The sequence below is a fragment of the Plecotus auritus genome, assembly GCF_963455305.1.
Source record: "Plecotus auritus genome assembly, chromosome: 9".
In the NCBI taxonomy this organism is placed as follows: Eukaryota; Metazoa; Chordata; class Mammalia; order Chiroptera; family Vespertilionidae; genus Plecotus; species Plecotus auritus.
This window is the reverse complement of record NC_137783.1, coordinates 42,980,110-43,005,533: the sequence shown is the minus strand read 5'-3', so window position 1 is coordinate 43,005,533 and position 25,424 is coordinate 42,980,110. Positions and strand designations below refer to the sequence as shown.

The window sequence follows — 25,424 nt, the reverse complement described above, 5'->3', positions numbered from 1 at the left end:
TTCAACCTGTGAACCAGGAGGTCACAGTTCAATTTCCATTCAGGGCACATGCCTGGTTTTCAGGCTCAATCCCCAGTGGAATCAATAAAATATATCTTTTAAAAAAGAGCTGAATATTAACTCAAAATGCCTTTATTTCAAATTACCATTTTAGAATGACATGAGAAATAGAAAAGCTAAATGACCAATAGTTGTAATCATGTTGCAGATTCCTTGCATTTTGGATTGTCTAAGGTCTCTTTATGTTGGTGGCATATGTATCATTGTATGTTTTCCTTCCTTTTAAAAAAATGATAAACTATATAGAGGTGGTTGAAATAGATTTTTCTTGTTTTTTTTCATATTGGCAAATTTCTGAGTAGTGATTTACTGATTAATGATAATGATAGTAGCAAATATTTATTGATAGATACTGTGTGCCAGGCACTATTGGAAGTTCATACGTATTCAGTTTTATTACTTTCCATAATACTTGCATAACACATTTTGGCCTTATAATTTTAAAAAAGTTATTTGGTTCAACTCTTAGATATACTTCCTATTAAGTTTTCTAATTCTATTTGAAAAATATAAGCATGTTAAAAATGGTCTGGAATTAAAAGTAATGCTGTTTTCCTTTCTCTTATTCATTCTTAGGTAAGAATTCTATATGTCTGTGGTTTTAGTGTTTTGTTGACCAGTTATACACATTCTGCTGTTGACAATATTCTTTTGAAGTTAGCGAAGTTTAAAATAGGATTTTTGCGCTTGGGTCAGACTCAGAAGGTACATCCAGATATCCAGAAATTTACAGAGGAGGAAATTTGCAGATCAAAGTCCATTAAATCCTTAGCGCTTCTAGAAGAATTCTACAATAGTCATGTAAGTACAGCGTGGTATATGAATGCTGATATTAATTTTTGTAGCCAGAATGGGGAGAAACAGCACTCTGAGAAATTCAGTCACACTGACCAAATTTTACATGATTAATTCATGTAAACTGCAGGACTAGTTTACTAATTTATAGTTTGTTGGCTTGCTTCTGAACTGAAATGAGGTTTTTGGTTTATTATTCAGGGATCTCATCTAGTTTAAAATATCCTAGTAAAGGAAAACTCTGCTTCTCTCACAACACTTCTAACACTTACCTACCTAGAGTTAGTGTAGACTCCTCAGCTTCAGGGCTTAGTCCCACAAGACTGCCCCCCATTTCAGTTCTAAATTGCAAGTCAGGGCCTCTTGTGCTTCTGAACAACTAGCTATAAATCGGGGCTCCCATGACCCCCTCCTTGGGTTCGATAATTTACTAGAATGGCTCATAGAACTGAGGAAGGTGCTTTTCTTACTACTACTGAATACATTTTATAGGGTGCAATTCAGGAACAGCCAAATGGAAGAGATGCATAGGGAAAGGTATGTGGAAAGGCACATGCAACTTCTATGTCCTCTCCAGGTGAACCACCCTCCCAGCTCCATGACATGTTCACCAAACCCTGTTGTTTGGGGTTTTATGGAGATTCCATCATGTAGGTGTGATTAATCATTGGCCATTGGTGATTAGCTCAATCCTCAGCCCCTCTCCCCTTCATGGAGATGGAGGGATGGATGAAAGTCCTAATTCTATAATCACCTGGTTGGTTCCTCTGGCAGCCAGCTCCAATCCCAGTGTCAAACCTTCTTGCAATAAATGCTGGTTTGGTTGCAAGGGGCTTATTATGAATAACAAAAGATGTTCTTCTCACTCCTATCAGGAAATTCCAAAGGGTTTAGGAGCTCTGTGCCAAGAACCAGGAGGAAGACCAAGTATATATTTCTTATTATATCACACTGTCACACCTAGAAAACTATTAATCAGGATTTTTTAGTGAGTTTGAATTTAGAGGCAATGGCACACGAACAGTCTTGTGATTTTTTTTTTTCTATATAGAACCTAATTTACATTTTATTATTTAATGTCTATATTTTTACTGGGAAGTCTTAACTGGCATTTTTGTCTTTTAAGAAAATCATCTAGCCCTAGCCGGTTTGGCTCAGTGGATAGAGCGTCAGCCTGTGGACTGAAGGGTCCCAGTATTGATTCCCATCAAGGGCACATGCCTGTGTTGCAGGCTCAGTCCCCAATAGGGGGCGTGCAGGAGGCATCCGATCAATAATTCCCTCTCATCATTGATATTTCTATCTCTCTCTTCCTTTCCTTCCTCTCTGAAATCAATAAAAATAGATTAAAAAAAATTCATCTAGCCCTGGCCCATGTGGCTCAGTTTGTTGAGCATCGTCCCACAGAAAGGTTGCCAATCCCACCTGTTTGATTCCTGATCAGGGCACATGCCAGAATTGCAGACTCAATCCCCAGTAGGAGGCTGCAGGAGGCAGCCAAATAATGTTTCTTTTTCACATTGATCTCTCTTTCTCTCTCCTTTCCTCTCTCTCTTAAATCAATAAAAACATTAAGAAAAAGAAAAGAAACAGCTCTAGCCAGTGCGGCTCAGTTGGTTGGGCATTGTTCTGTGCAGCAAGAGATTGTGGGTTCGATTCCCAGTCAAGGACATATGCCCGTGTTGCAGGCTTGGTCTGGCAGGGGATGTGCAGGAGGCAGCTAATCGATGTTGAGCTCTTACATCAATGTTCCTCTCCCTCTCTCTCTCTCTCTCTCTCTCTCTAAAAATCAATAAACTATATATATAAAAAGAAACATTATTAAAAATAAAATTTAAAATAATCTAAAATAAATTAGATTTAATAGGTTGTTCCTTCAACTCCTTTGTCTAATATCTATGCCAGTTATTTTAAAGTTTTTGAAAATTAACCTTTTTATTTTGAGATAATTATAGATTCACATGCAGCTGTAAGAAATAATACAGAGATCATGTATATCCTTTGCCCATTGTTTACCATTTTACAAAACTGTAGTAAACTCACAACCAGGATGCTGACATTGATACAGAATAATTAGTCCATTACCACAAGGATCACTCACGTTGCATTTTTATAGCTACACCCATTTCTTTGCCACCCCACCCCTGCTTAACCCCTGATAACCACTTAACTGTTCTCCATTTCTACAATTTGGTCATGTCAAGAATAGGGAGGCTTATGAACTAGGGACAGTTGAAGTCTATGCCCCCCTTCCCCCAATTAGGTCTCTGCTAGCATCGGTGGGGGATGAAGCCACAGTTTTGTTTTGTTTTTTAAATATTTTTATTGATTTCAGAGAGGAAGGGAGAGGGAGAGAGAGATAGAAACATCAATGATGAGAGAATATCATTGATCGGCTGCCTCCTGCCCTCCCCATACTGGGGATCGAGCCTGAAACCGAGCATGTGCCCCTGACCGGAATTGAACCCGGGACCTTCCAGTCTATAGCCCAGTATTCTAGCCACTGAGCCAAACCAGCTAGGGCCACAGTTTTTTCTGTGGTGTTTGGCTAGAGTAGAGTGGTTATTGTATAAAAGCTTTCTATCTACTTGGCTTCCCTTTCCTGTTCCTTTGGCTTTTGTTGGAGCTGTTTTTGATCTGTAAATTTGAGAATTGTTATAATGTATGGAAAATTTACTTGATTTTTTCAATTTGTAGTAAAAAATTAAATATTTTTGCATGCTATGTCTCAGAATTAAATAATACTGGGGTGTTCCTGTAACTGGGGACAAAATATTTTTAATATATTTTAATTTCAAAAATGGGAAAAAAAGAAATTACATTTCTTGGACATATTAAATAACTGATCTGTTTTTTTTGTTTTTAGCTTATAGTTGCAACAACATGTATGGGAATAAACCATCCAATATTTTCTCGTAAAGTTTTTGATTTTTGTATTGTGGATGAAGCCTCTCAAATTAGCCAGCTAGTTTGCCTAGGGCCCCTTTTCTTTTCACGGAGATTTGTGTTGGTGGGGGATCATCAGCAGCTTCCTCCCCTGGTGCTCAACCGTGAAGCAAGGTAAGCAGACACTGAAGTTTTAATTTTAAACCGGACTCTTTGTAAGGGACAGTCACAGTACACTGAGACGCCTGGATCTATGTTGGCAGGGCTCTGGGCATGAGTGAAAGCTTGTTCAAGAGGCTGGAGCGGAATAAAAATGCTGTCGTACAGTTAACTGTGCAGTACAGAATGAACAGGTATTTGTAACTGTCAGCTTCAAGTGATGCGCATGTTCGTTTTCATCTGCCAAGACTAAAGTTATTTTTGTAATCCCTTAGTAAAATTATGTCCTTAAGTAATAAACTGACATATGAAGGAAAGCTGGAATGTGGATCCGACAAAGTGGCCAGTGCAGTGATAAACCTGCCTAACTTTAAAGACGTGAAGCTGGAGCTGGAATTTTATGCTGATTATTCTGAAAATCCTTGGCTGATTGGAGCATTTGAACCAAACAATCCTGTTTGTTTTCTTAATACAGACCAGGTAAGAAACCAAACTTTTTTTTTCCTTTCAGTTTTTCTCCTTTTATCCTACTATTTAAATTCCTGTTTTCAGTAGCAAATGCTTCATTTAAAAAAAAAAAAAAAAGCTGCCCTACCCGGTTTGGCTCAGTGGATAGAGCATCGGCCTGCAGACTGAAGGGTCCCAGGTTCGATTCTGGTCAAGGGCACATGCCGGGGTTGTGGGCTCGATCCCCAGTGGGGTGGTGTAGGAGGCAGCCAATCAATGACTCTCTCTCATCATTGATGTTTCTATCTCTCTCTCCCTCTCCATTCCTCTCTGAAATCAATAAAAGTATATTTTTTTTTTTTTGCCAAAACCGGTTTGGCTCAGTGGATGGAGCGTCGGCCTGCGGACTGAGGGGTCCCGGTTCGATTCCGGTCAGGGGCATGTGCCTTGGTTGCGGGCACATCCCCGGTGGGAGGTGTGCAGGAGGCAGCTGATCGATGTTTCTCTCTCATCGATGTTTCTGGCTCTCTGTCCCTCTCCCTTCCTCTCTGTAAAATATCAATAAAATATATTTAAAAAAAAAAAAAAGTATATTTTTAAAAAAAAGCTTCATTAGCATTTATCAGTTAAAACTAGTATACTCATACACTTTTGCAACACACACAATTTTTTTTGTAAATCCTGTATCGTTGGAAGTTTTTCTGAGGATCAATAGATGTCAAAATTAACTTTTGAAGTAGGAAAGCCTGAGAATGAACTCAAGTGTATAATTACATTTTCTAGAAAAGAAATTGGCATTAATGCTATCAAAGGCTAGGTTTACCAATAAGGAGAAGATAGGATAAATTTTTGTCCTTTTAAAGACTTTGAAGAAAATAGACTTTATTTTTCTAGAATAGTTTTAGTTTCTTGGCACAATTGAGCTGAAAGTGAGGAGGTTTCCTATATACTTTCTGACCCCACATATGCACATAAAAACCTCTTTACAAACTTGGCATTAAACAAAAGTCTTCACAAGGTCTTAAAATGACTTAATATTCCTAGTTCTTAGTTAGAACAAAGTTTTGGCCCTATATCCCTGTAATTTGTTTTATATACTGTAGTGCTTCTCAGCATTGATTTGGAAATCTTTACATAAGTTCAAATAAAAATATAGTGGCTACTTATATGTATGCATATTACTCTAAAATATATCACTTGTTATTAAGATGGGTGGAGTTAGCTGATTGTTAAAAATAGGTTTCACTGTAAAAAAAAAAATAGGTGTCACTGTGCATTGTGCAGACCCTGCTGGAATTTTCATTCTCTTGAATAATGGTCAGAGTATTTCAGGTTCAAGAATTAACAACTAAGGGCAGGTAGATTCTGGGAAATTTATTCAGATAAGCTAGTATCACAAATAACTGCTTTTATAAACCACAACTCCAATTTATTAGTTATAATTTACCATTGTTTACCTCACCAATAATGACTCAAGTTCTTTATTTTTGCTACTCAGGTTTTTTCTTTCTTAGCATCAGGATTCCAAATAAGTTGTATTGAAAGTAATCAAGCGTTAGCCCTGGCCGATATGGCTCAATTGGCTAAAGCATCATTCCATGCACCAGAAGGTTGCAGGGTTTTGTTTTTATATATATTTTTTATTGATTTCAAAGAGGAAGGAAGAAGGAGAGAGAGATAGAAACATTAATGATGAGAGAGAGTCATTGATCAGCTGCCTCCTGCACGCTCCACACTCGGGATCGAGTCCGAAACCCTGGGCATATGCTCTGACTGGGAATCAAACCATGACTTCCTGGTACATAGGTTGATGCTCAACCACTGAGCCACACCAGCTGGGCAAGGTCACAGGTTTGATTCCCATCAGGGTGACCAAGGTTCAATCCCAGTTGGTCTCTCACATCACTGATTCTCTCTTTCTCTCTCTCTTTTTCCTCCCTCTCTAAAGTAAAAAAATAATAAATAAATAATAATAATGAAGGTTAATTAGGGATGTGTAGGAGCAAAAACAGTCCTTGGAGAGTTTTACCCAGTTATTGTATAACCTGGGGAACTTTATCTGCTCCATTGTTTGTATAGAAAGGCAACAAGAAAAATGGAAAGAACACGGATATTAGAGGCCAAATCTAAGTTTTTGTTTTGCTTTTTAAGATTTTTAAATTAAATTTAACAATCAGCGAGAGGGAGGGAGAGAGAGGGGGGGATGTGAGAGAGAAACATTGATTGACTGCCTTCTACACATCCCTTCCCGGGAATGAGTGTGCAACCCAGGCTTGTGCCCCGACCAGGAACTGAACCAGCAACTCTGCGGTGCATGGGATTATGCCCAACCAACCGACTGAGCCACACTGGCCAGGGCCAGATCTCCGTTTTGATTCCTAGTGCCATGATTTATTGTGAGACCTTGAGCAAGTTCCTTATCTTTTCTGGCCTTTGATTCCTTAAATAGGGGATTGCAAAGTAAAGCAGGTGAAGCCCAATGTGTGGTCCCATTCATAGAAATTTCAGCCTGAACTGTGGTATGTTTAAGATGGTTGCTTCTGGATGGCTTTCTGAAAACGAATAATCGCATTCATTTTTGTTAATTCTTTTACCTTCACCTTTTAGGATGAAGAAGTTTTCAGCTGTCTCCACAACTGGCAGTGCAGTCTCTATAGCTACCTGTGTGCTCTTAACTTTAGAGATTGTTTTATGATAGCAGATGCATATTTTTCTGTTTAGGTTCCAGCACCAGAACAAGTTCGAAAAGAGTGGTGTGAGCAATATAACAGAAGCCAAACTCATAGTTTTCCTGACCTCAATTTTTATTAAGGTAATTTAGAATTTTATTTTGAGGGCCAAAGTTAATATTTGCAACATAATGGGATGTTAGGCAAGGAACTTAAGATATAGTAGCATTTGCCCTTGTTTATTAAGACAAGAGGATGGAAGCCTGATTAATTTTGAGAAAATTTATCTCAGACATGTAATTGTTTTTCAGTTTTTTTTAATTTCAAGAAAAACGATTTTAAATATAACAATGTTCCATGCAATAAACCTTAATATTTCAAGAAAAACGATCTTAAATATAAAATGTTACATGCAATAAACATTAAAATTTCAAGAATAAAAGGATTTGCCCTAACCGGTTTGGCTCAGTGGATAGAGCGTCAGCCTGCGAACTGAAGGGTCCCAGGTTCAATACCAGTCAAGGGCACGTATCTTGGTTGCAGGCACATCCCCAGTAAGGGGTGTGCAGGAGGCAGCTGATCGGTGTTTCTCTCTCATCGATGTTTCTAACTCTCTATCCTCCCTTTCTCTCTGTAAACAATCAATAAAAATATATTTAAAAAAAAGAATAAAAGGATTTTAAGTACACTAATATTACCAAAACTGTACTAACATAGTATGATATCATAAAAGTTGTAGGAAATATTAAAAATCTGCAAATAACAGGATTGCTTCTATTATATTCAAGTATATATATATTTCCCCCCTCTGCCTCTATTTTTGATCATCAGTTTATGTTGTTCATTATATTCCACAAATGATCATATGATATTTATCTTTCTCCAACTGGCTTATTTCGCTTAGCATGATGCTTTTAAAGTCTATTTTGTCAGATATGAGTATTGCTAGTCCAGCTTTTTTTTCTTTTCCATTTGCATGGAATATTCTTTCCCATCCCTTCACTTTCCTCCTGTGTGTGTCTTTTGTTTTGAGGTGAGTCTCTTGTAGACAGCATATGGTTGGATCATGTTTTTGTATCCATTCAGCTACCCTACACCTTTTGATTGGAGCATTTAGTCCATTTACATTTAGGGTTATTATTGAAAAGTACTTATTTATAGCCATTTTAACTCTGTATGGCTAGGTTTCTCTCTGTTTCTTCTTTTTAGCAATCCCTTACTGCAATCCCATTAGCATTTCTTGTAATGCTGGCTTGGTGGTGATGAACTCCTTTAGCCTTTTTTTGTCTGGGAAGCTCTTTATTTGACCGTCTATTTTGAATGATAGCTTTGCTGGATATAAAAATCTTGGTCTCAGATCCTTCCTTTCCATTACCTTGAGTACTTCATGCCATTCCCTTCTGGCCTGTAGAGTTTCTGATGAGAAATCAGGTGTCAGCCTATGGGAACTCCTTTGTAGGTAACCGTTTTTCTTTTCTTTTGCTGCCTTTAAGATTTTCTCTTTGTCTTTAATTGTTGGGATTTTAATTATGATGTGTTTGGGCGTGCGTCTGTTTGGGTTCTTCTTGTTTGAGGTTCTCTGTGCCTCCTGAACTTGTGTGACTTTTTCCTTTACCAGGTTAGGGAAGTTTTCTACCTTAATTTCTTTTTTTTTTTTTTTAAATAAATCTTTATTCAGATTATTACAATTATTTCTCCTTTTTCCCCCCATAGCTCCCCTCCACCCATTTCCCACCCCACCTTCTGCCCTTACCTCCCCCCCACTGTCCTCATCCATAGGTGTATGATTTTTGTCCAGTCTCTTCCGGTACCCCCCACACCCCTTTCCCCCTGAGAATTATCAGTCCACTCCCTTTCTATGCCCCTGATTCTATTATATTCACCAGATTATTCTGTTCCTTAGGTTTTTAATTCACTTGATTTTTAGGTTCGCTTGTTGATAGATATGTATTTGTTGTTCATAATTTTTCTCTTTACTTTTTTCTTCTTCCTCTTCTTTAAGAATACCTTTCAGCATTTCATATAATACTGGTTTGGTGGTGATGAACTCCTTCAGCTTTTTCTTATCTGTGAAGCTCTTTACCTGCCCTTCAATTCTGAATGATAGCTTTGCTGGGTAGAGTAATCTTGGTTGTAGGTTCTTGCTATTCATCACATTGAAAATTTCTTGCCACTCCCATCTGGCCTGCATAGTTTCTGTTGAGAAGTCAGCTGACAGTCGTATGGGTGCTCCCTTGTAGGTAATTAACTGTTTTTCTCTTGCTGCTTTTAATATTCTCTCTTTGTCTTTTGCTCTTGGCATTTTAATTATGATGTGTCTTGGTGTGGTCCTCTTTGGATTCCTTTTGTTTGGGGTTCTGTGGGCTTCCTGGACTTGTAAGTCTATTTCTTTCACCAGGTGGGGGAAGTTTTCGGTCATTATTTCTTCAAATAGGTTTTCAGTATCTTGCTCTCTCTCTTCTTCTGGCACCCCCATAATTCTGATGTTGGTACGCTTGGAGTTGTCCCAGAGTCTTCTTACATTATCTTCAACTTTTTGGATTTTTTTTTTTGCTTTTTGCTTTTTCGGTTGAGTGTTTTTTGCTTCTTTGTATTTCAATTCTTTGACTTGATTTTTGTGTTCCTCTTGTCTGTTTTTGGGTCTCTGTATAATATTTTTTATTTCAGTCAGTGTATGTTTAATTTCTAGTTGGTCCTTTTTCATATCTTCGAGGGTCTCGTTATATTTATCGGCCTTTTCTAGGATATTCTTAAAAAGCCTTATAACCGTGGTTTTGAATTCTATATCCAGTCGTTTGTTTTCCTCCATTTCTTTCATTTGTGATCTGATTCTTTGACGCCGCATTTTCACTGCTTCCCTGAGTTGGTAAGGTAGATATTTGTGCTAGGTTTCCAATATGGCCCAGTGGGTCTACCTCCCCAGTTAACCTGAGGTGGACACTCTCGGTGCACCCCTTTGTGGACTGTGTGTACAGCCTTGTTGTAATTAAGTCTTGATTGTTGTTGGTATCACTGGGAAGAATTGACCTCTGGGCCAGTTGGCTGTAAGGATCAGCTGTGTCTATGCTGGGAGAAGTTCGGTGCTGGAGACAGCCTTATAGGATTAGACTTGCCAAATTGCAATAGCCTCTGTGCTCAGTTTGGATGGGGTGGAGTCTCAGTCTTGGCTTCCTGTCAGCCTTGCCCTTGCGTGCATGTGCGCTTTCAGTCCTCCGCCTTCCCCAGCTCGAGTCTCCGCCTGAGAGTCCAGACTCCCCCCACAAGAGCGTGGGTCCCCAGGGGCTCGCCTGGAACTGGGGTTCACTGCAGTCAGAACTGGGGCTCGGTGCAGTCAGGATCCTCTGACTCCCTTCCACTAGGGAAAGCCTGTGGCAGCCTCCGCAGCCTTTGTGCGCACTGGCCCGCGTGCGCCTTCAGACTTCTGCCTTCCCCGGCTCCCGAGTCTCCACCCGAGAGTCCAGACTCCCCCCACAAGAGCGTGGGTCCCCAGGGGCTCGCCTGGAACCGGGGTTCACTGCAGTCAGAACTGGGGTTCAGTGCGGTCGGAGGCTTCCTTCCCCCTTCCACCAGAGAAAGTCAGCCAGGCTCTCAGCCGCCCTTCCTCTCTGCGCGCACAAAGACCCTTTGCCATACCTCCAATTCTCTGTGAGCTTTTCTCTTTCCTTCTAGTTGTAGAATTTTCACTCAGCCAGCTTTCCTGTGGTTCTGGATGGTGTCCGTTCTGTCTTTTAGTTGTAGTTTTGAAATTGTTGTGCGAGGCAGCAGTTTAGGTGTTTTACCTATGCCGCCATCTTGGTTTCTCTCTACCTTAATTTCTTCAAACACCTTCTCTATTCCTTTCTCCCTTTCTGCCTCTTCCAGCACACCTACTATTCTAATATTGTTACATTTCAAATTGTCCCACAGCTCCCTTAAGCTGTCCTCCTGTTTTTTAATTGTTTTTTCTTTTTGGTTCTCTAATTGAGTGATATTTTCAACTCAGTCTCAACTCTGTCTTCTAATTCACTGATTCGATCCTCAGCTTCCCCTAATATGCTGTGTAGTCCTTCCAATGTGTTCTTTATTTGTGTTATGTCATTCTTTATCTCAGACTGTTCTTTTTTCATAGTTACTATATCTTTTTTCATACTGTTGAGCATTTTTAACATCATTACTCTGAACTCTGTTTCAGATAAATTTCTTATCTCTGCTTCATTTTTCTTCTGGAGAATTCACTTGTTCTTTCCTTTGGGGGTTGTTTCTTTGTTTCCTCATTTTGGTTGTTTGGGTTTGTGATTATGTTTTAGGTAGATCCTCTATCTCAGACATGTAATTTTTATAATGCCATTTTGGGTTTCCTTTTAGGATAACTTTTTGTAACATCAAATAATTCTGATTGTGTCAATATAGTGCTGCAGTCAGTATGATTGGGGATTGGAAACTTCAGTGTAAGGGATGGCAAAAAGTGAAATGTATTTCTTTATACTCTTTTTGTATGGCGGCACTGTTCTATTAGCATGCAAACCGTTATACTGCCATGAGCCTCTAAAAATCAAGGGAGCAATGTTTGAGGAAATTATTTCATCTCAGGAAATGTGAACGTTGATTTAGAGCAAATTCAATAATTGTATTTACTCCTTGTGATAGGAATATCTATTATAAACATCAATTGGGCACATTATGTAGTAAACATTTAATTAAGTAAATTTAGTACTAGTAAAGCTTAACTTACAAAAATTAAGAGTTTAAATTTTGAATTGTTTCCTTTTCTGTTTAGGCTGGATGTAATCCCTCTGATATTGGTATCATTGCACCATACAGGCAGCAGTTAAAGATCATCAATGATTTATTGGCACATTCTCCTGTTGGGATGGTTGAAGTTAACACAGTAGACAAATACCAAGGAAGAGACAAAAGTATCGTTCTAGTATCATTTGTTAGAAGTAATAAAGATGGAACTGTGAGTTAATTGTTTTTTTCTGCTGATTTGTATGGGACACTTTTTTCCTCTCTTTTTTTTAGGAAATTGTGTTTAAAACACAGAACATAAAATTTACCACCCTAACTATTGTTAAGTGTATCATTCAGTAGTGTTAAGTATGTTCACACTGTTGTGCAGCAGATCTCCACAATGTTTTTTTGCAAACTGAAACTCTATCCCCATGAATAACAAACAACTCCTTAACTCCTTCTCCCTCCAGCCCCTGGCAACCATCATTCTAATTTCTGTCTCTATGAATTTGACTACTCTAGGTACTTTATATAAATGGAATCATATATTTGTCATTTCACAAGTGGCTTATTTCACTTAGAATAATGTGCTCATGGCTCATTAGCATGCTGCAGAATTTCCTTTTAAAGGTTGAATAATACTCCTTTGCATACATATACCACAATTTACTTATCCATTTATCCATGAACACACATTGAGTTGCTCCCACCTCTGGCTGTTGCATTTGGGGCATTTAACTATAAAGGCTTCCGTAGACATACTATTAGATTTATAGGTAATTCCAGTTTTTGTTGTATTGTTGTTTTGCATTTTTACCTCTTCGTGATTCATTTTTCTTGACTATGTGATAACTCCGTGTGGTTTTAAAAATGTAGGTAGTAAAAAGTCTCCCTTCTACCCTGTTCCTCTTGTACTCAGTTCTTATCCTCAGATAGTCGCATTTTTAGTTTTATGGATAACTTTCTAGAATTTCCGAGGTATTTACAAGCAGATGTGAGTCAGCATTCTTAGTTCCCTCCTTTTCACACAAAAGGTACTACGTATACTATTCAGGACTTTGCTTTTCCACTTAATAAAATAGCTTGGAGATCTTTTCACGTCAATACTATTTGGAAAGAGATTTCATTCTGTCCTGATTGTTGTGTAGTTTTCCATTATATGTACGTGTCGTGGTATGTTTAACCCCTCCCCTGGGTCTTCTGCTTTTATTACTGTTACAAACAGATAGCTCTACTTTAACATTTTTATTGCATGTATTTAATATTTTTAAACTATAGCTAGGATATCACACTCAAGATAAGATATTTGAAGTTGACATTGTGGACAAGTTTTGCCATCTGTCTAGATTTTTTAATGTGTTGAATCTTTTTTGCAATAAATATTTTTTGTTTTTGTTTTTTTAATAACAAAATGACCTTCCCTAGTGGTTTAGTGTTTAGTATTAAAAGAAATAAAATAGTTCAGACAAATTATGTTCCTTGACAGAAAACTCAAATATATGAAAACTTAAATAATGGAAAATTCTCTTTCTTTCAGCTTGGTGAACTCTTGAAAGATTGGCGACGTCTTAATGTTGCTATAACCAGAGCCAAACATAAACTGATTCTCCTGGGATGTGTGTCCTCACTAAACCGCTATCCGCCTTTGGGGAAGCTACTTTGTCATCTAAACTCAGAAAAATTAATATCCTTTTTGTTTTCTGCATGGTCACATTTGATTGTGCTATTTTGAGTACTTTACTATGTACTTGTGTAAATTAACACTCAATGTCTTGTTTTTTCCATGTGCATATTTCAAAGGTCTGATTCTACAAGGGGGAAAGAGAAAACAATTCATAGGAAGTAATTTTAAACAAAAAGTGAAATAATGAAGAAGATGGAGAAGGATAATTTGTGAAGTGAGAAAGGGGAAGAAAAGGGACTTGATCTGTTGCCTAATGAACAGGGTGAATGATTCCTAGACATATCTAGGAAAACTGGATATCTCTTCTGGGTCCTCTCACCCCAATTTATAAACTTTTTAAAAAAATCTAGGACAAAGCATTATATTAAAAAATGGAGCCCTGGCTGGTGTGGCTCAGTTGGTTGGAACATCCATCCACCTGTACACCAAAAGGTGGTGGGTTCGATTCCTGGTCAGGGCACATTTGGGAGGCAACTGATCAGTTTCTCACATTGATATTTCTCTCTCTCTCTCCCTTCTTCTCTCTAAATCCATGAGAAACATGTCCTTGGGTGAGGGAAAGAAAAAGGAGAAGTATTTCATGCCATATTTTAGTTTATTTTAAAAACAAATCTTTTTTAAAATCCTCACCCAAGGATATGTTTTTAATGATTTTAGAGAGAGGAATGGGGCGGGAGGGTGGGAGAAAGAAACACAATAGATGTGAGAGAGAAACATGGACTAGTTGCCTCCTGCACGTGCCTGGACTGGGGGCCAGGCATTGAACCTGCAAGAGGTATGAGCCCTTAGCCAGGAATTGAACCCTCAACCTTCAGGTCGAGGACCAATGCCCTAACCATTGAGCAATTTTGTTGTATGGGAGAATGCTCCAACCAACTGAGTCTCCCGGCCAGGGCAAAAATAGATAATCTTTTTAAAAAAATCATATGAATACGCCTTGGCTGGGTTTTTTCAGTGGTTAGCGTGTCGGCCTGTGGACCGAAGGGTTGAAGGTTTGATCCCTGCCCCGGTTGTGGTGCGTGCGGAGGCAACCAATTGATGTGTCTCTCTCACATCCATGTTTTCTCTTTCCCCTCCCCCCCTTGACTCTGTCTGAAAATCAATGGAAAAAATATCCTCAGGTGAGGATTTAAAAAAATATATATATAAATATGTTAGGCTAAGATACATAAACCATATTGCTTAATACATTATTATCCATAGAATGCCATAAAAATCTTTGTAATTATTTTAGCAGTCCTGTAAACTAAATTATAAAATACTAAATAATGTCATAAATCTTTTTATCCTATATAATAAAAGGATAATGTGCAAATCGAATGGCAGAACAACTGGTTGCTATGATGCACACTGATCACCAGGGGGCAGATGCTCAATGCAGGAGCTGCCCCCGGCCTGCAGGCCCCGATTACCTGATTGGGGCCTGCTGACCAACCTCTCGGTCCCTTCCTGGAGCCGGCCAGGGGTGGGTGGTGGCAAGGGGCGGGGCCGGCTGCGTCAGCTGGGAAAGATGGCCCTGATTGCAGGCCAGGCCTAGAGACCATACCCGCACATGAATTTCATGCACCGGGCCTCTAGCGTAATTATATAGTGTGCTAAATATATCTTCCTTAATTTATTTTACATCATTGATCTTCCATCAGGAGAACATGAAAGTCTTTGTTATATATTGGGTGATTTTCAAAGAAGATGAAGCACTGTTTTCCTTGCATTTTTTATACTAGAATAGTGATCTCTAGCAATTGCCTATTGTTAATAATTTGGGCGTGCTGTAAAATCAGTGCCTGGTTAGGTGGTAGACATAACTTTTATCCCAAGGGTATGAAATGGTGTAAATGTACTTTGTTCAAAGTTCCAGGGTTTTTGTTTGTTTTGTTTTTGTATAATGTTGTTAAACATAAAGTTTTATCACCATACTATTTATTTAGCACTATTTATTTTTTCAGTTTAGGTGTACTCAGAACTGAATTTATAGTACTATATACGTGTTTTTGTGTGACCTACAAAGAATGTGCTGCCCTAGCAGGTTTGGCTCAGTGGATAGAGCCTCGGCCTGTGGACTGAAGGGTCCCAGGTTCAATTCCTGTCAAGGGCACATGCTCAGGTTGTGGGCTCAATCCTCAGTAGGGGTCGTGTAGGAGGCAGCCGATCAATGATTCTCTCTCATCATTGATGTCTCTGTCTCCCTTCTCCCTCTCCTCTCCCTCCCTCTCTGAAATCAATAAAAAAAATATTAAAAAAAAAAAAAGAATGTGCTAAATGTTTACCTGCTTTAGAAATGGATTCTTGCCCTAGCCGGTTTGGCTCAGTGGATAGAGCGTCGGCCTGCGGACTGAAGGGTCCCGGGTTTGATTCCGGTCCAGGGCATGTACCTTGGTTGCGGGCACATCCCCAGTGGGAGGTGTGCAAGAGGCAGCTGATCTATGTCTCTCTCTCATCGATGTTTCTAGCTCTCTATCCTTCTCCCTTCCTCTCTGTAAAAAATCAATAAAATATATTTAAAAAAAAGAAAAAAGAAAAAAAAATAAGAAATGGATTATTTTGGGATCTGACATCTAAAATTTCAAGATTAGCTCTCGGCCTTAGCGCCATCTTCATAGAAACCTCTGCGCCATGAGAGCCAAGTGGAGGAAGAAGCGAATGCGCAGGCTGAAGCGCAAAAGAAGAAAGATGAGGCAGAGGTCCAAGTAAACCGCAAGCTTGTGCACCCGTGAAAGCCACAGGAGCAGAAGAGGGAAGCCAGAGGCCAGGGGCCGGTCCAAGCTGTCGGACTGCGTGCCTGCTGTCTAGAACGTCTCCGTGGGATCTGGAACATACATGCCATCTGAACGCCGCGGCGCCTTTTGAGAGACCAACCCTGCTCTTAACAAAAACAGTCTCTTTTGGATCTTTGCCCTGGACCCGTGACATTCTGGACTGGTTCTGTTCTCAGTTGTGGCTGAATGTAACGTGCACAATAAATCATCTCCTGTCTTAGCTGAAGGGAAAAAAAAAAAAATTTCAAGATTAATTTGATTTTATACATTTTTTATTATATATTTTTATTTGAAATATAGGTAAAGAAAATTGATTTCTTTTTCATGTAAGCACAATCGTGATGAGAACATAGGTATACATTTTATATTTATAATTTTTTTTTTAAAAATTTGTTTTTATTGATATTTAGAGAGAGGAAAGAAGAGGGATAGAAAGGTAAAAACATTGATGAGAGAGAGAAACATCATTGGCTGCCTCCTACACGTCCCTTATTGGGGATGGAGCCTGCAACCCATGCCCTGATGGGGAATCAAACCCATGACCTCTTGGTTTCTGGGACGACTCTCAACCACTGAGCCACACAGGCCAGGCTGGTTTTGTTTGTTTGTTTTTCCGGTATTTTGAGGTCCCTGATCGAAAGGCCATTTTGCTCTTTTTTTCCCCCTGACTTTTGCTTTCTGGTGTCAGACATGTTTTTTTTTGTTTGTGTTTTTTTTTTTTTTTTTTTTAATATTTTTACTGATTTCAGAGAGGAAGGTAGAGGGAGAGAGATAGAAACATCAATGATGAGAAAGAAACATTGATTGGCTGCCTCCTACACAGCCCCCCGCTACTGGGGATCGAGCCCGCAACCCGGGCACGTGCTCTTGACTGGAATCGAACCTGGGACCCTACAGTCTGCAAGACGGTGCTCTATCCACTGAGCCAAACCAGCTAGGACTCGAACATGTTTTCATTTGAAACCTAGTCTTTTATTTTTTATTATTTTTTATTAATTTACTGGAATGTTATATTCTCTATGTATTTTACAGAGTTTACAAAACATCTCTCAGTTTAAATAATACCCCAAAAGTAATTTCAGAAGAAACCTAGTCTTTTAAATTAGTACTTTAAAATTGATTATTTCCTATTACCATATTTTTCTGTGTATAAAACGCCCCCATGTATAAGATGCCCCCCACTTTTCCAACCCAAAGTTAAGAAATCAATATTTTAAACATTTTGCTGGTTTTCCTCTTAAGGCCTTCTTTTTTGGCATCTTAATGAGTTGTTCTTCCTGTTTTCTCCACTGTTTGATCAGACACTCAGTGGGAGGAGGTCCATATTGTCTCTCTGCAGCTGTTTCCATGCTCTGTTGCATAGCTGATTACATTCAATTTGAATTTTGCTGAGTAAGACAATTGCTTACTAGTATTTATCTTTTTATTTTTTGACATGTTTATGGGCTTAGAAAGCTCTGGTCCCTGTTACATCTGTGCACTCTCCACCTCCACCTCCATTTACAGCATCAGCTGCCGTCAGTAACAATAAGGCTCATAATTGGAAGAAGCCTGTTTGACAAGGTATGGGCAGCTACACACCTACATGGCTCCCTCCTTGGCTGACTTCCATGTATAAGACACCCCTCAATTTTCAGTCTAACAATTTTTTAAAAATATATTTTTATTGATTACAGAGAAGATGGGAGAGAGAGACATCAATGATTAGAGAGAATCATTGATCAGCTGCCTCCTGTACGCCCCCTGCTGGGGATCCAGCCCGTAACCCAGGCACATGCCCTTGACCGGAATTGAACCCGGGACCCTTCAGTCTGCAGGCTGAGGCTCTATCCACTGAGCCAAACCAGCTAGGGCCAGTCTAACGATTTTAGAAAAAAATAGCGTCCTATACATGGAAAACTACGGTAATTTCTGATTCTGTCTTGTTCTCCCACTTGTTATTTTTAGTATTCAATATTCTAATGTAGATTTTTTTTAAATATATTTTATTGATTTTTACAGAGAGGAAGGGAGAGGGATAGAGAGTTAGAAACATCGATGAGAGAGTAACATCGATCAGCTGCCTCTTGCACACCCCCTACTGGGGATGTGCCCGCAACCAAGGTACATGCCCTTGACCGGAATCGAACCTGGGACCCTTCAGTCCGCAGGCCGACGCTCTATCCACTGAGCCAAACCGGTTAGGGCCTAATGTAGATTTTGATATAAAAGAAAATTCTTATTCTTTAGAAATTTTGTTTGCTGAATTGATGACAAATGTAAAATGTATGATCCTATTTCACCTATTAATTTCATATGCCCCTTTGTTTTGGGGTATTACTCAATTTTTTCTCTATAAAAAAATTTTTGGAAAACATAATTATCTCAAAGTTCTTAATTATGTGTATGGTGACCAGTTTTAACCCTAGTGTATCTATCTTCTGGGGGAAAGCTCTAATTTCTCTCAATTGCTTCTACCTCACATGTTTTTTTAAAAATTATTACTGGAAGTTTTTATTAAATAAATTGTTGTCTACCATTAGATTGTACTGTGTTAATTATTAATCCTATCTAATAAAGAGGGAATATGCTAATTAACCATCACTCTGTCACAAAGATGGCTGCACTCACAGCTGAGGCCAAGTTCCCATAAGGAGCCTTAACAAGCAATCTGCAGGGACCTGAGGCTACACCCTCCCCTGCCCCCATGGGGCTTGACAGGGGATCTCAGGTTGCCTTCCACCCCTGTGGGGCTTGACAGGGGACCTCAAGGTGCACTTCCCGTCCTGGTGCTGGGCTAGGGGACCTCAGGCTGCTCCCCCCGCCCCAGTGCCAGGCCGGGGGACCTCAGGCCACGCCCCCCACCTGGCAGGGCTTGACGGGGGACTTCAGGCCATGCCCCCCCAACCCAGCGGGGCTTGACGGGGGACCTCAAGGTGCGCTTCCCATCCTGGTGCTGGGCTAGGGGACCTCAGGCTGCTTCCCTGGCCCCAGCTCCAGGCTGGGGGACCTCAGGCCACGCCCCCCACCAGGTGGGGCTTGACAGGGGACTTCAGGCCGCGCCCCCCACCCTGGCACCAGGCCGGGGGACCTCAGGCCACATTCCCCGCCCCAGCACTGAGCCAGGGGACCTGAGGCTGTGCCCCCCTGCCTGGCGGGGCTTAACAGGGGACCTCAAGGTGCACCCCCAGTGCTGGGTCAGGGGAACTCAGGCCACACCCCTTGCCCAGGGGGGACCTGAGGGGGCTTGACGGGGGACCTCTGATGATGGGGCTTGACGGGGGACCTCAGGCCATGTCCCACATCTGGCGGGGCTTGACGGGGGACCTCAAGGCATGCCCCATCACCCCGCTCTGGGCTGGGGGACCTCAGGCCATGCCCCCCATCCTGGCGCCGGGCCAGGGGACCTGAGGCTACATTCCCTGCCCAGTGGGGCTTGACAAGGGTGGGACTAGCGAGGTCTGGATCTATCCCAATGAGCGGGGGGAGGGGGGAGCCGGCCGGGTCTGGGTCTCACGCAATTTTGAGGCACATGTGGGTGGGCGGGGACTTGACTCTGGGTCCCATGGTGTGCCCCAGACTCTGACAGGAGGAACGTTTTCATATACATTTTACTAATTTTCTTTCATCTCTGACACTTCTATTATAGAGAAAGGCAAATAGCAATATTTATTTCCTCTAATTAATCCCCTTTTAATGTGCACGAATTTCATGCATCGGGCCACTAGTACTGAATAATAATTAAGTTCATCGTTGTCCAGCCCTTTTTTCCGGTACTGACAAGTGTAATAATGCTCTAATGATGAAACCAAGGAGTATTGACATTACATAACAGGAAGGATCCTAAGATAATGTCAGTTCCTGGGAGTGAGATGAGTAAGAAGTTTTTTTTTGTTTAGGCAGTAGTTGCTTCTTTATAAGTGTGTATGGCCTATAAAGTAAAGCCTATGGAAGAAGAACCTGAGGAAGAATTCTAAATTTTCGGTCATTTGTGAGTCTGTCTTGGTTACAAGATTCTAGACACTTAATTATTGTTACTTTTTAATATATATATATATATATATATATATATATATATAAATGTGTATATGTATATATTTCTTTTTGCCACCGAAATATTTATTTTTATTTATTTTTATTTATTTTTATTAAATTTATTGGGTGACATTGGTCAACATGTTTGTAAAGGTTTCACGTGTGGGTTCTATGTTACAGGATCTGTATATTACACCATGTGCTTGCCACCCAAAGTCAAATCTTTTCCCATCACTATATATTAGGACCCACTTCTTCCCCCACTCCCTTCCCTCTGGCAACCACCACACTGCTGTTTGTGTTCACAAGTTTCAGTTTTATATACCACATATGAGTGAAATCATATGGTTCTTAGCTTTCCCTGACTTTTAAAAAATGTATTTTTATTGCTTTCAGAGAGAAAGGGAGAGGGAGATAGAAATATCAATGACCGATCCCCACTGGGGATCGAATCGTGACCTCGCAGGGGGACCAGGAGGGAAAGACATAGCCTTTATTACTGACCTCTGGCAGCCCCTAGCAGCCAGTCCGGTGAGTTTCTGGACTTGGCAAGAGTAGGCTAGGCGCTTATCTGGCAGAACCAAGATAAGGGAAAGGCCTGCCAGCAGACGGAGGACAAACAGCCTGGTGACCTTGTTAGCTATCAAGGACGTGGGAAACACTCCATTCGTGCTGCTGTGCTCCTCGGACTGGGAGGGGGATTGGGCCATATCCTGGCTTGACCCTACAATAAGTCAATAGAAAAATAGGTTCATGACTTGAACAGTCTCTTTGCAAAAGAGAATCTCCAAATAGTAAATAAACATGAGAAAGGTGTTCAATTTCATCAGTGTGATAAATATAAAATAAACCCAGAATATAATCACCTACCCAACAGATTGGCCAAAAATGAAGAAATTCGAGCATTAGAATGGAGATGGAGTTACAGAAAGACTACATTGCTGATAGGAGTGTTAATTCTGAGAAGAGTTTTGAAAATAATTTGGCATTATCTAGTAAATTTAAGAAAGGTATATCTGGTAAATTTAAGAAAGGTGTACCTAATTTCCAATAATTCTGTTCTTAATTATATGCCTTTAAGGCTGTTTTGCATATAGGCACCAGGATGTATGTACAACCTAGAACAACCCAACCTGGAAACTCCTCATGGACGTCAATAATATGTTCAGCAAGTGAAACAAGTAACAAAATTCATAGTGTTATTCCATTTGTGAAATTTTATAAATAAACTACATTGTTTAAGGGCACATACTTGAGTGGTAGTAACATACAGAAAAGCAAGCAAAGGGCCCTGGCTGGTTTGGCTCAGTGGAGAGAGCTTCGGCCTCTGGACTGACTGAAAGGTACACTTCCAGTCAATCCAGTAGTGGGCATGCAGGAGCAGCCAATCAAAGATTCTCTCATCACTGATCAATGATTCTCATCACTGATGTTTCTCTTCCCCTCTCCCTTTCTCTCTGAAATCAATAAAAATATATTAAAAAGAAGAAAAGCAAAGCAAGGAAATGATTCTTTTAAAAGTCAGGATAGTATTTACCTCCGGGGGATTGTGAGTGAGGGGTGCCTCGTGGCCTTTCCCGGGGAGGATGCTCACTCAATCAGGCAGTGGTTACCCAGCTGGTCATTTTATGATGATTCTTTAAACTGTGTATATGTTTTACACATTTTATCCATGTATGATCACCTCACAATAAATGAAATTAAAAACCGAAAGCAGCAAAGAGGCATAATAGGACTTGATAATGGCCAAAGTGATGACGAGAACACATCGCCCAATTTTCACGAAATATCTCGGCCATTTCTAGCAACTGCTGATCTACCTAATAGCACACCTTTCCCAACCCCATGTAGCTTAAACATAGGGCCATCTGACCATGAGGTTTTCCCCTCTGCCTTAAAGGAGAAGACGCTGGCTTTATCCCGACACCTGTTTCCTTTGGTTGGTAAGATCGTTCCTCACGGCTTTTTTTCATTTAACGTTTTTCTTTTTCTTTTTTTTTATTTTATTGATTTTTTACAGAGAGGAAGGGAGAGGGATAGAGAGTTAGAAACATCGATGAGAGAGAAACATCGATCAGCTGCCTCCTGCACACCCCCCACTGGGGACGTGCCCGCAACCAAGGTACATGCCCTTGACCGGAATCGAACCTGGGACCCTTCAGTCCGCAGGCTGACGCTCTATCCACTGAGCCAAACCGGTTTCAGCTAACGTTTTTCAATTATAGTTGACATTCAATGGTATATCAGTGTCAGGCGTACAGCATAGTGGTTAGACATTTGTATCATCTACGAAGTGACCCTCTGTTAGGCTGGTGTCCTCGCTGCTTTTTATAACCAGGGTAGGTACTGGTGCGGGCGTCGTGCTTTGGGCTGTGACGTGTTGGCAGGTTTCCGCCGGCTGTTAATTGCTTCGGGTTTTCTAAATTCTTGTGCTCTCCTAGGAGTCTGCGGATGTGAGAGGGGAGCTGTCAGGTGTGCCAGGTGAAACCCCGCCCCCCCGTGGTGAAAACGTGTGCACGTGGCCGCATCTCCGTGGACGCGCACCCTCGGCGCGACCGGGTGCCGCCCTCCGGCGCCCAGACCCAGCGCCCCTTCGCGCTCCGTCTCCCTCCTTCCGGCGCCGCTGGGCGCCGCGGGGTCCGCGCAGGCGGTTTCTCTCCTGCGGCCGCAGGCTCGGTGGCCCCCGCCCCACTCGCGGCGTCGCGCCCCGCGTCCTCCCGCCGCCGGGAGCGCTGTGGGCCGCCCGGGCCTGGTGCTGACGCCGTGGCGGCCGCCGCGCACCCGAAGGGAGTCGCTGGGGCCCCGGCAGTCCCCGCCCGAGAACGCGCCGCCACCGCCATGGGTAAGGGGAGCGGCCGCTGGGTCCCGCGTCCTGGGCTGGAGGCCGCGGCCCGACCAGGAGGACTGGTGGTGGTGGGCACCGAGGCTCCGGGTCGGAACGGGGGCCGGAACCGGGCCTGGGGCTGGGCGGGGGCGGCCGGGGACTCGGGGGGCGCCCGGGGTCACCATGGCAACGCGCGGCCGCCCAGGTCCTCCCGTCCCCGCTCTGGGGCTGAAGGGTCGAGGGCTTTGGGTTCTACAGTTCCAGTGCGCGTGGACAGGGCCGGCGGGTGCCGCTGCCGGGTCGGGGGACAGTTGGGGACGGGCGAAGATTCCCCCGGTTTGGGGGTGGCGGAGGGAAGACGGGGCTCAGGTTTGGCCGGGGGGGGGGGGAGGGGCGCAGCGACGGCCGCAGAGCCCGGGTGAGCCCTTCGCGGGCGTCCTGGGGGCCGCCCGAGCCTTTGGACAGCCTTGCTGGGGAGAGATGGGGAGGCAGGGGAGGGGCTCTAGGCCCGGGCAAGATGCGGGGACCGGCCCTGAGCGCGGCCCGGGGGGAACGCTCCTCCGCGGAAGCCGCCGGCGCCCAGCACCGACCTGCCTCCCGCAGCTGCGAAGGCGCCCTTTGTCTGCTGGTCGCATCGGATTGTGCTGAGCACTGTTAAGAAAAATGGAGAATTTCCATAGATTATGAAACACCAAGCGGTCTCGTCCCTGAGAAAAAAAAGAGGGAGTCCTAGCACTGTGCGGGTTGAAGAAACGATGGTGGAAATTTCCCACCTGCTCGCTTGGTCAGAGCAGGTGTGGCTGTTTGCGTTTCGTGCAGGGCCGTCTGAGGTCAGAGCTAGAATGCTGGGTCCTTAGGAACCCGGGACTCTTGTTCAGGGAAGGAAAAACGGGCACTTGGTTGACTCGGGGCAGTGAACTTGGCAGAGGATGGAACGCTTTACTAAGTGCTTTATTTTTCCGCACTTCATTTTGTCATCTGTGTATGCTGACAGTACTCCTGCCCCTCACAACAGTGATGCGAGTATGGGGTAGCATCTGAATTTCTGAGTTAACTGCGAATACAGTTTGTGGGGGAAAAAAATATCTTTTTGTCAACTGAAAATATCCATTGAGATCGGTTGTTTGAAATGTATCTGTTAACTTGTTATTCACCTGAGTCAGCTGCGTGAAAGAACCTTCCTGTGAAGTTGGGAAAAGGAAGGAGCCATGCAACATAGGCCGAGAGTTGTAATGAAACAAACCAGATAGTTAAAATGAGTGGAAATTGAATGGCTTCCCCTGTATCCCCTTATTTGTCAGTGTGTTTTTATTTACTTGTAATGATTGTTACGCGTAATACTGGAATCTTAGAATTTTAACTACCTTTTATTTTGTTGCCAATATAATTATGAACATTTTTATATTTTTGCCTTGGGATTCATCTTTGGATGGTTCCTGCTAGCCACCTTTTGCATGAGACCCTTAAACATGTCTATTAGTCTAAACTTATCTCTACAGAAATTCATGAAAAAAAAAAAACAAACACCAAAAAAACCTCATGCTCCCTGTAAAGGGGTACCATAAAAATAAAACAAATACCAGAGACTAGCCGGTTTGCAGGATCTTGGGGATAATTCATAAACTTTGACTGGGAGTGGGCATGATAGAGTTCTATAGTGTATGTGAGAGACATAAAGAGGAGTTGTAGGTTAGTTAGGAAGACTAATTTGTCGACCAAGGAAACGCAAGCAACTGTTGGTTTTATAGGGGAAGGAAGGGGTTTGTACTAGTATATTGTTCAATGTCATGTATTGCAAATGAAGTTGGACTCCTTTCTTGTGCTTTCAGCTACAAAAGACCCCACAGCTGTAGAGAGAGCAAACTTGTTAAACATGGCTAAACTGAGTATCAAAGGACTCATTGAATCTGCTCTCAGCTTTGGCCGCACTTTGGATTCTGACTATCCCCCCTTGCAGCAGTTCTTTGTTGTTATGGAACATTGTCTGAAACACGGTCTTAAAGGTATCATTTTTAAAAATTAATTAACTTTAAGATCATTTTCCCCCTCCCCCAATCCTAAACATTCTTAGAAATGTGGTGTTTTTGAGACCATAATTATTGTTACCTTATATTTTAAAATACTCGGTGGGTTGGTTTTGGGAGAAAATGCCCTACTGTTTTATGTTTTGAAATGGGTGGTCTTAAAAATGCTTACTTGATTGTGTTTGGTTAAAAAGCATATTTTTAAAACTTTCAACATACCCTGAATTGGTTTCCATCTTCTAGGACAGTGGTCGGAAAACTGCGGCTCGCGAACCACATGTGGCTCTTTGGCCCCATGAGTGTGGCTCTTCCACAAAATACCACGGCCTGGGATAGTCTGTTTTGAAGAAGTGGCATTAGAAGAAGTTTAAGTTTAAAAAATTTGGCTCTCAAAAG

General features: G+C 41.8%; 2 protein-coding genes across 10 annotated transcripts in view; both read left to right on the top strand.

The window, feature by feature from the left end:
* Positions 1-15,103, top strand: part of DNA2 (DNA replication helicase/nuclease 2) — a gene marked incomplete at its 3' end in the record, with an annotated part of 35,307 nt that extends 20,204 nt beyond the window's left edge. Inside the window, 9 exon segments of the mRNA XM_080687991.1 lie at positions 642-861; positions 3,722-3,915; positions 4,005-4,094; positions 4,176-4,380; positions 7,069-7,089; positions 7,091-7,159; positions 11,773-11,955; positions 13,264-13,410; positions 15,035-15,103. Of these exon segments, the coding sequence (XP_080544117.1) occupies positions 642-861; positions 3,722-3,915; positions 4,005-4,094; positions 4,176-4,380; positions 7,069-7,089; positions 7,091-7,159; positions 11,773-11,955; positions 13,264-13,410; positions 15,035-15,103 (1,198 nt within the window).
* Positions 15,104-22,611: 7,508 nt separating this feature from the next.
* RUFY2 (RUN and FYVE domain containing 2) overlaps positions 22,612-25,424 on the top strand; it is a gene marked incomplete at its 5' end in the record, with an annotated part of 51,087 nt that continues 48,274 nt past the window's right edge. For 6 of the 9 annotated variants that reach the window (XR_013961644.1, XR_013961645.1, XR_013961646.1 and 3 more), the window contains 2 exons: positions 22,612-23,022; positions 24,834-25,007. Coding sequence is in view for 5 of the 9 variants with exons in the window: in XM_080687964.1 (XP_080544090.1) it covers positions 23,019-23,022; positions 24,834-25,007 (178 nt within the window). Of the gene's footprint in view, positions 23,023-24,802; positions 25,008-25,424 lie in introns of those variants that run through there. The other 3 variants (XM_080687965.1, XM_080687968.1, XM_080687963.1) reach the window with 3 other exon arrangements.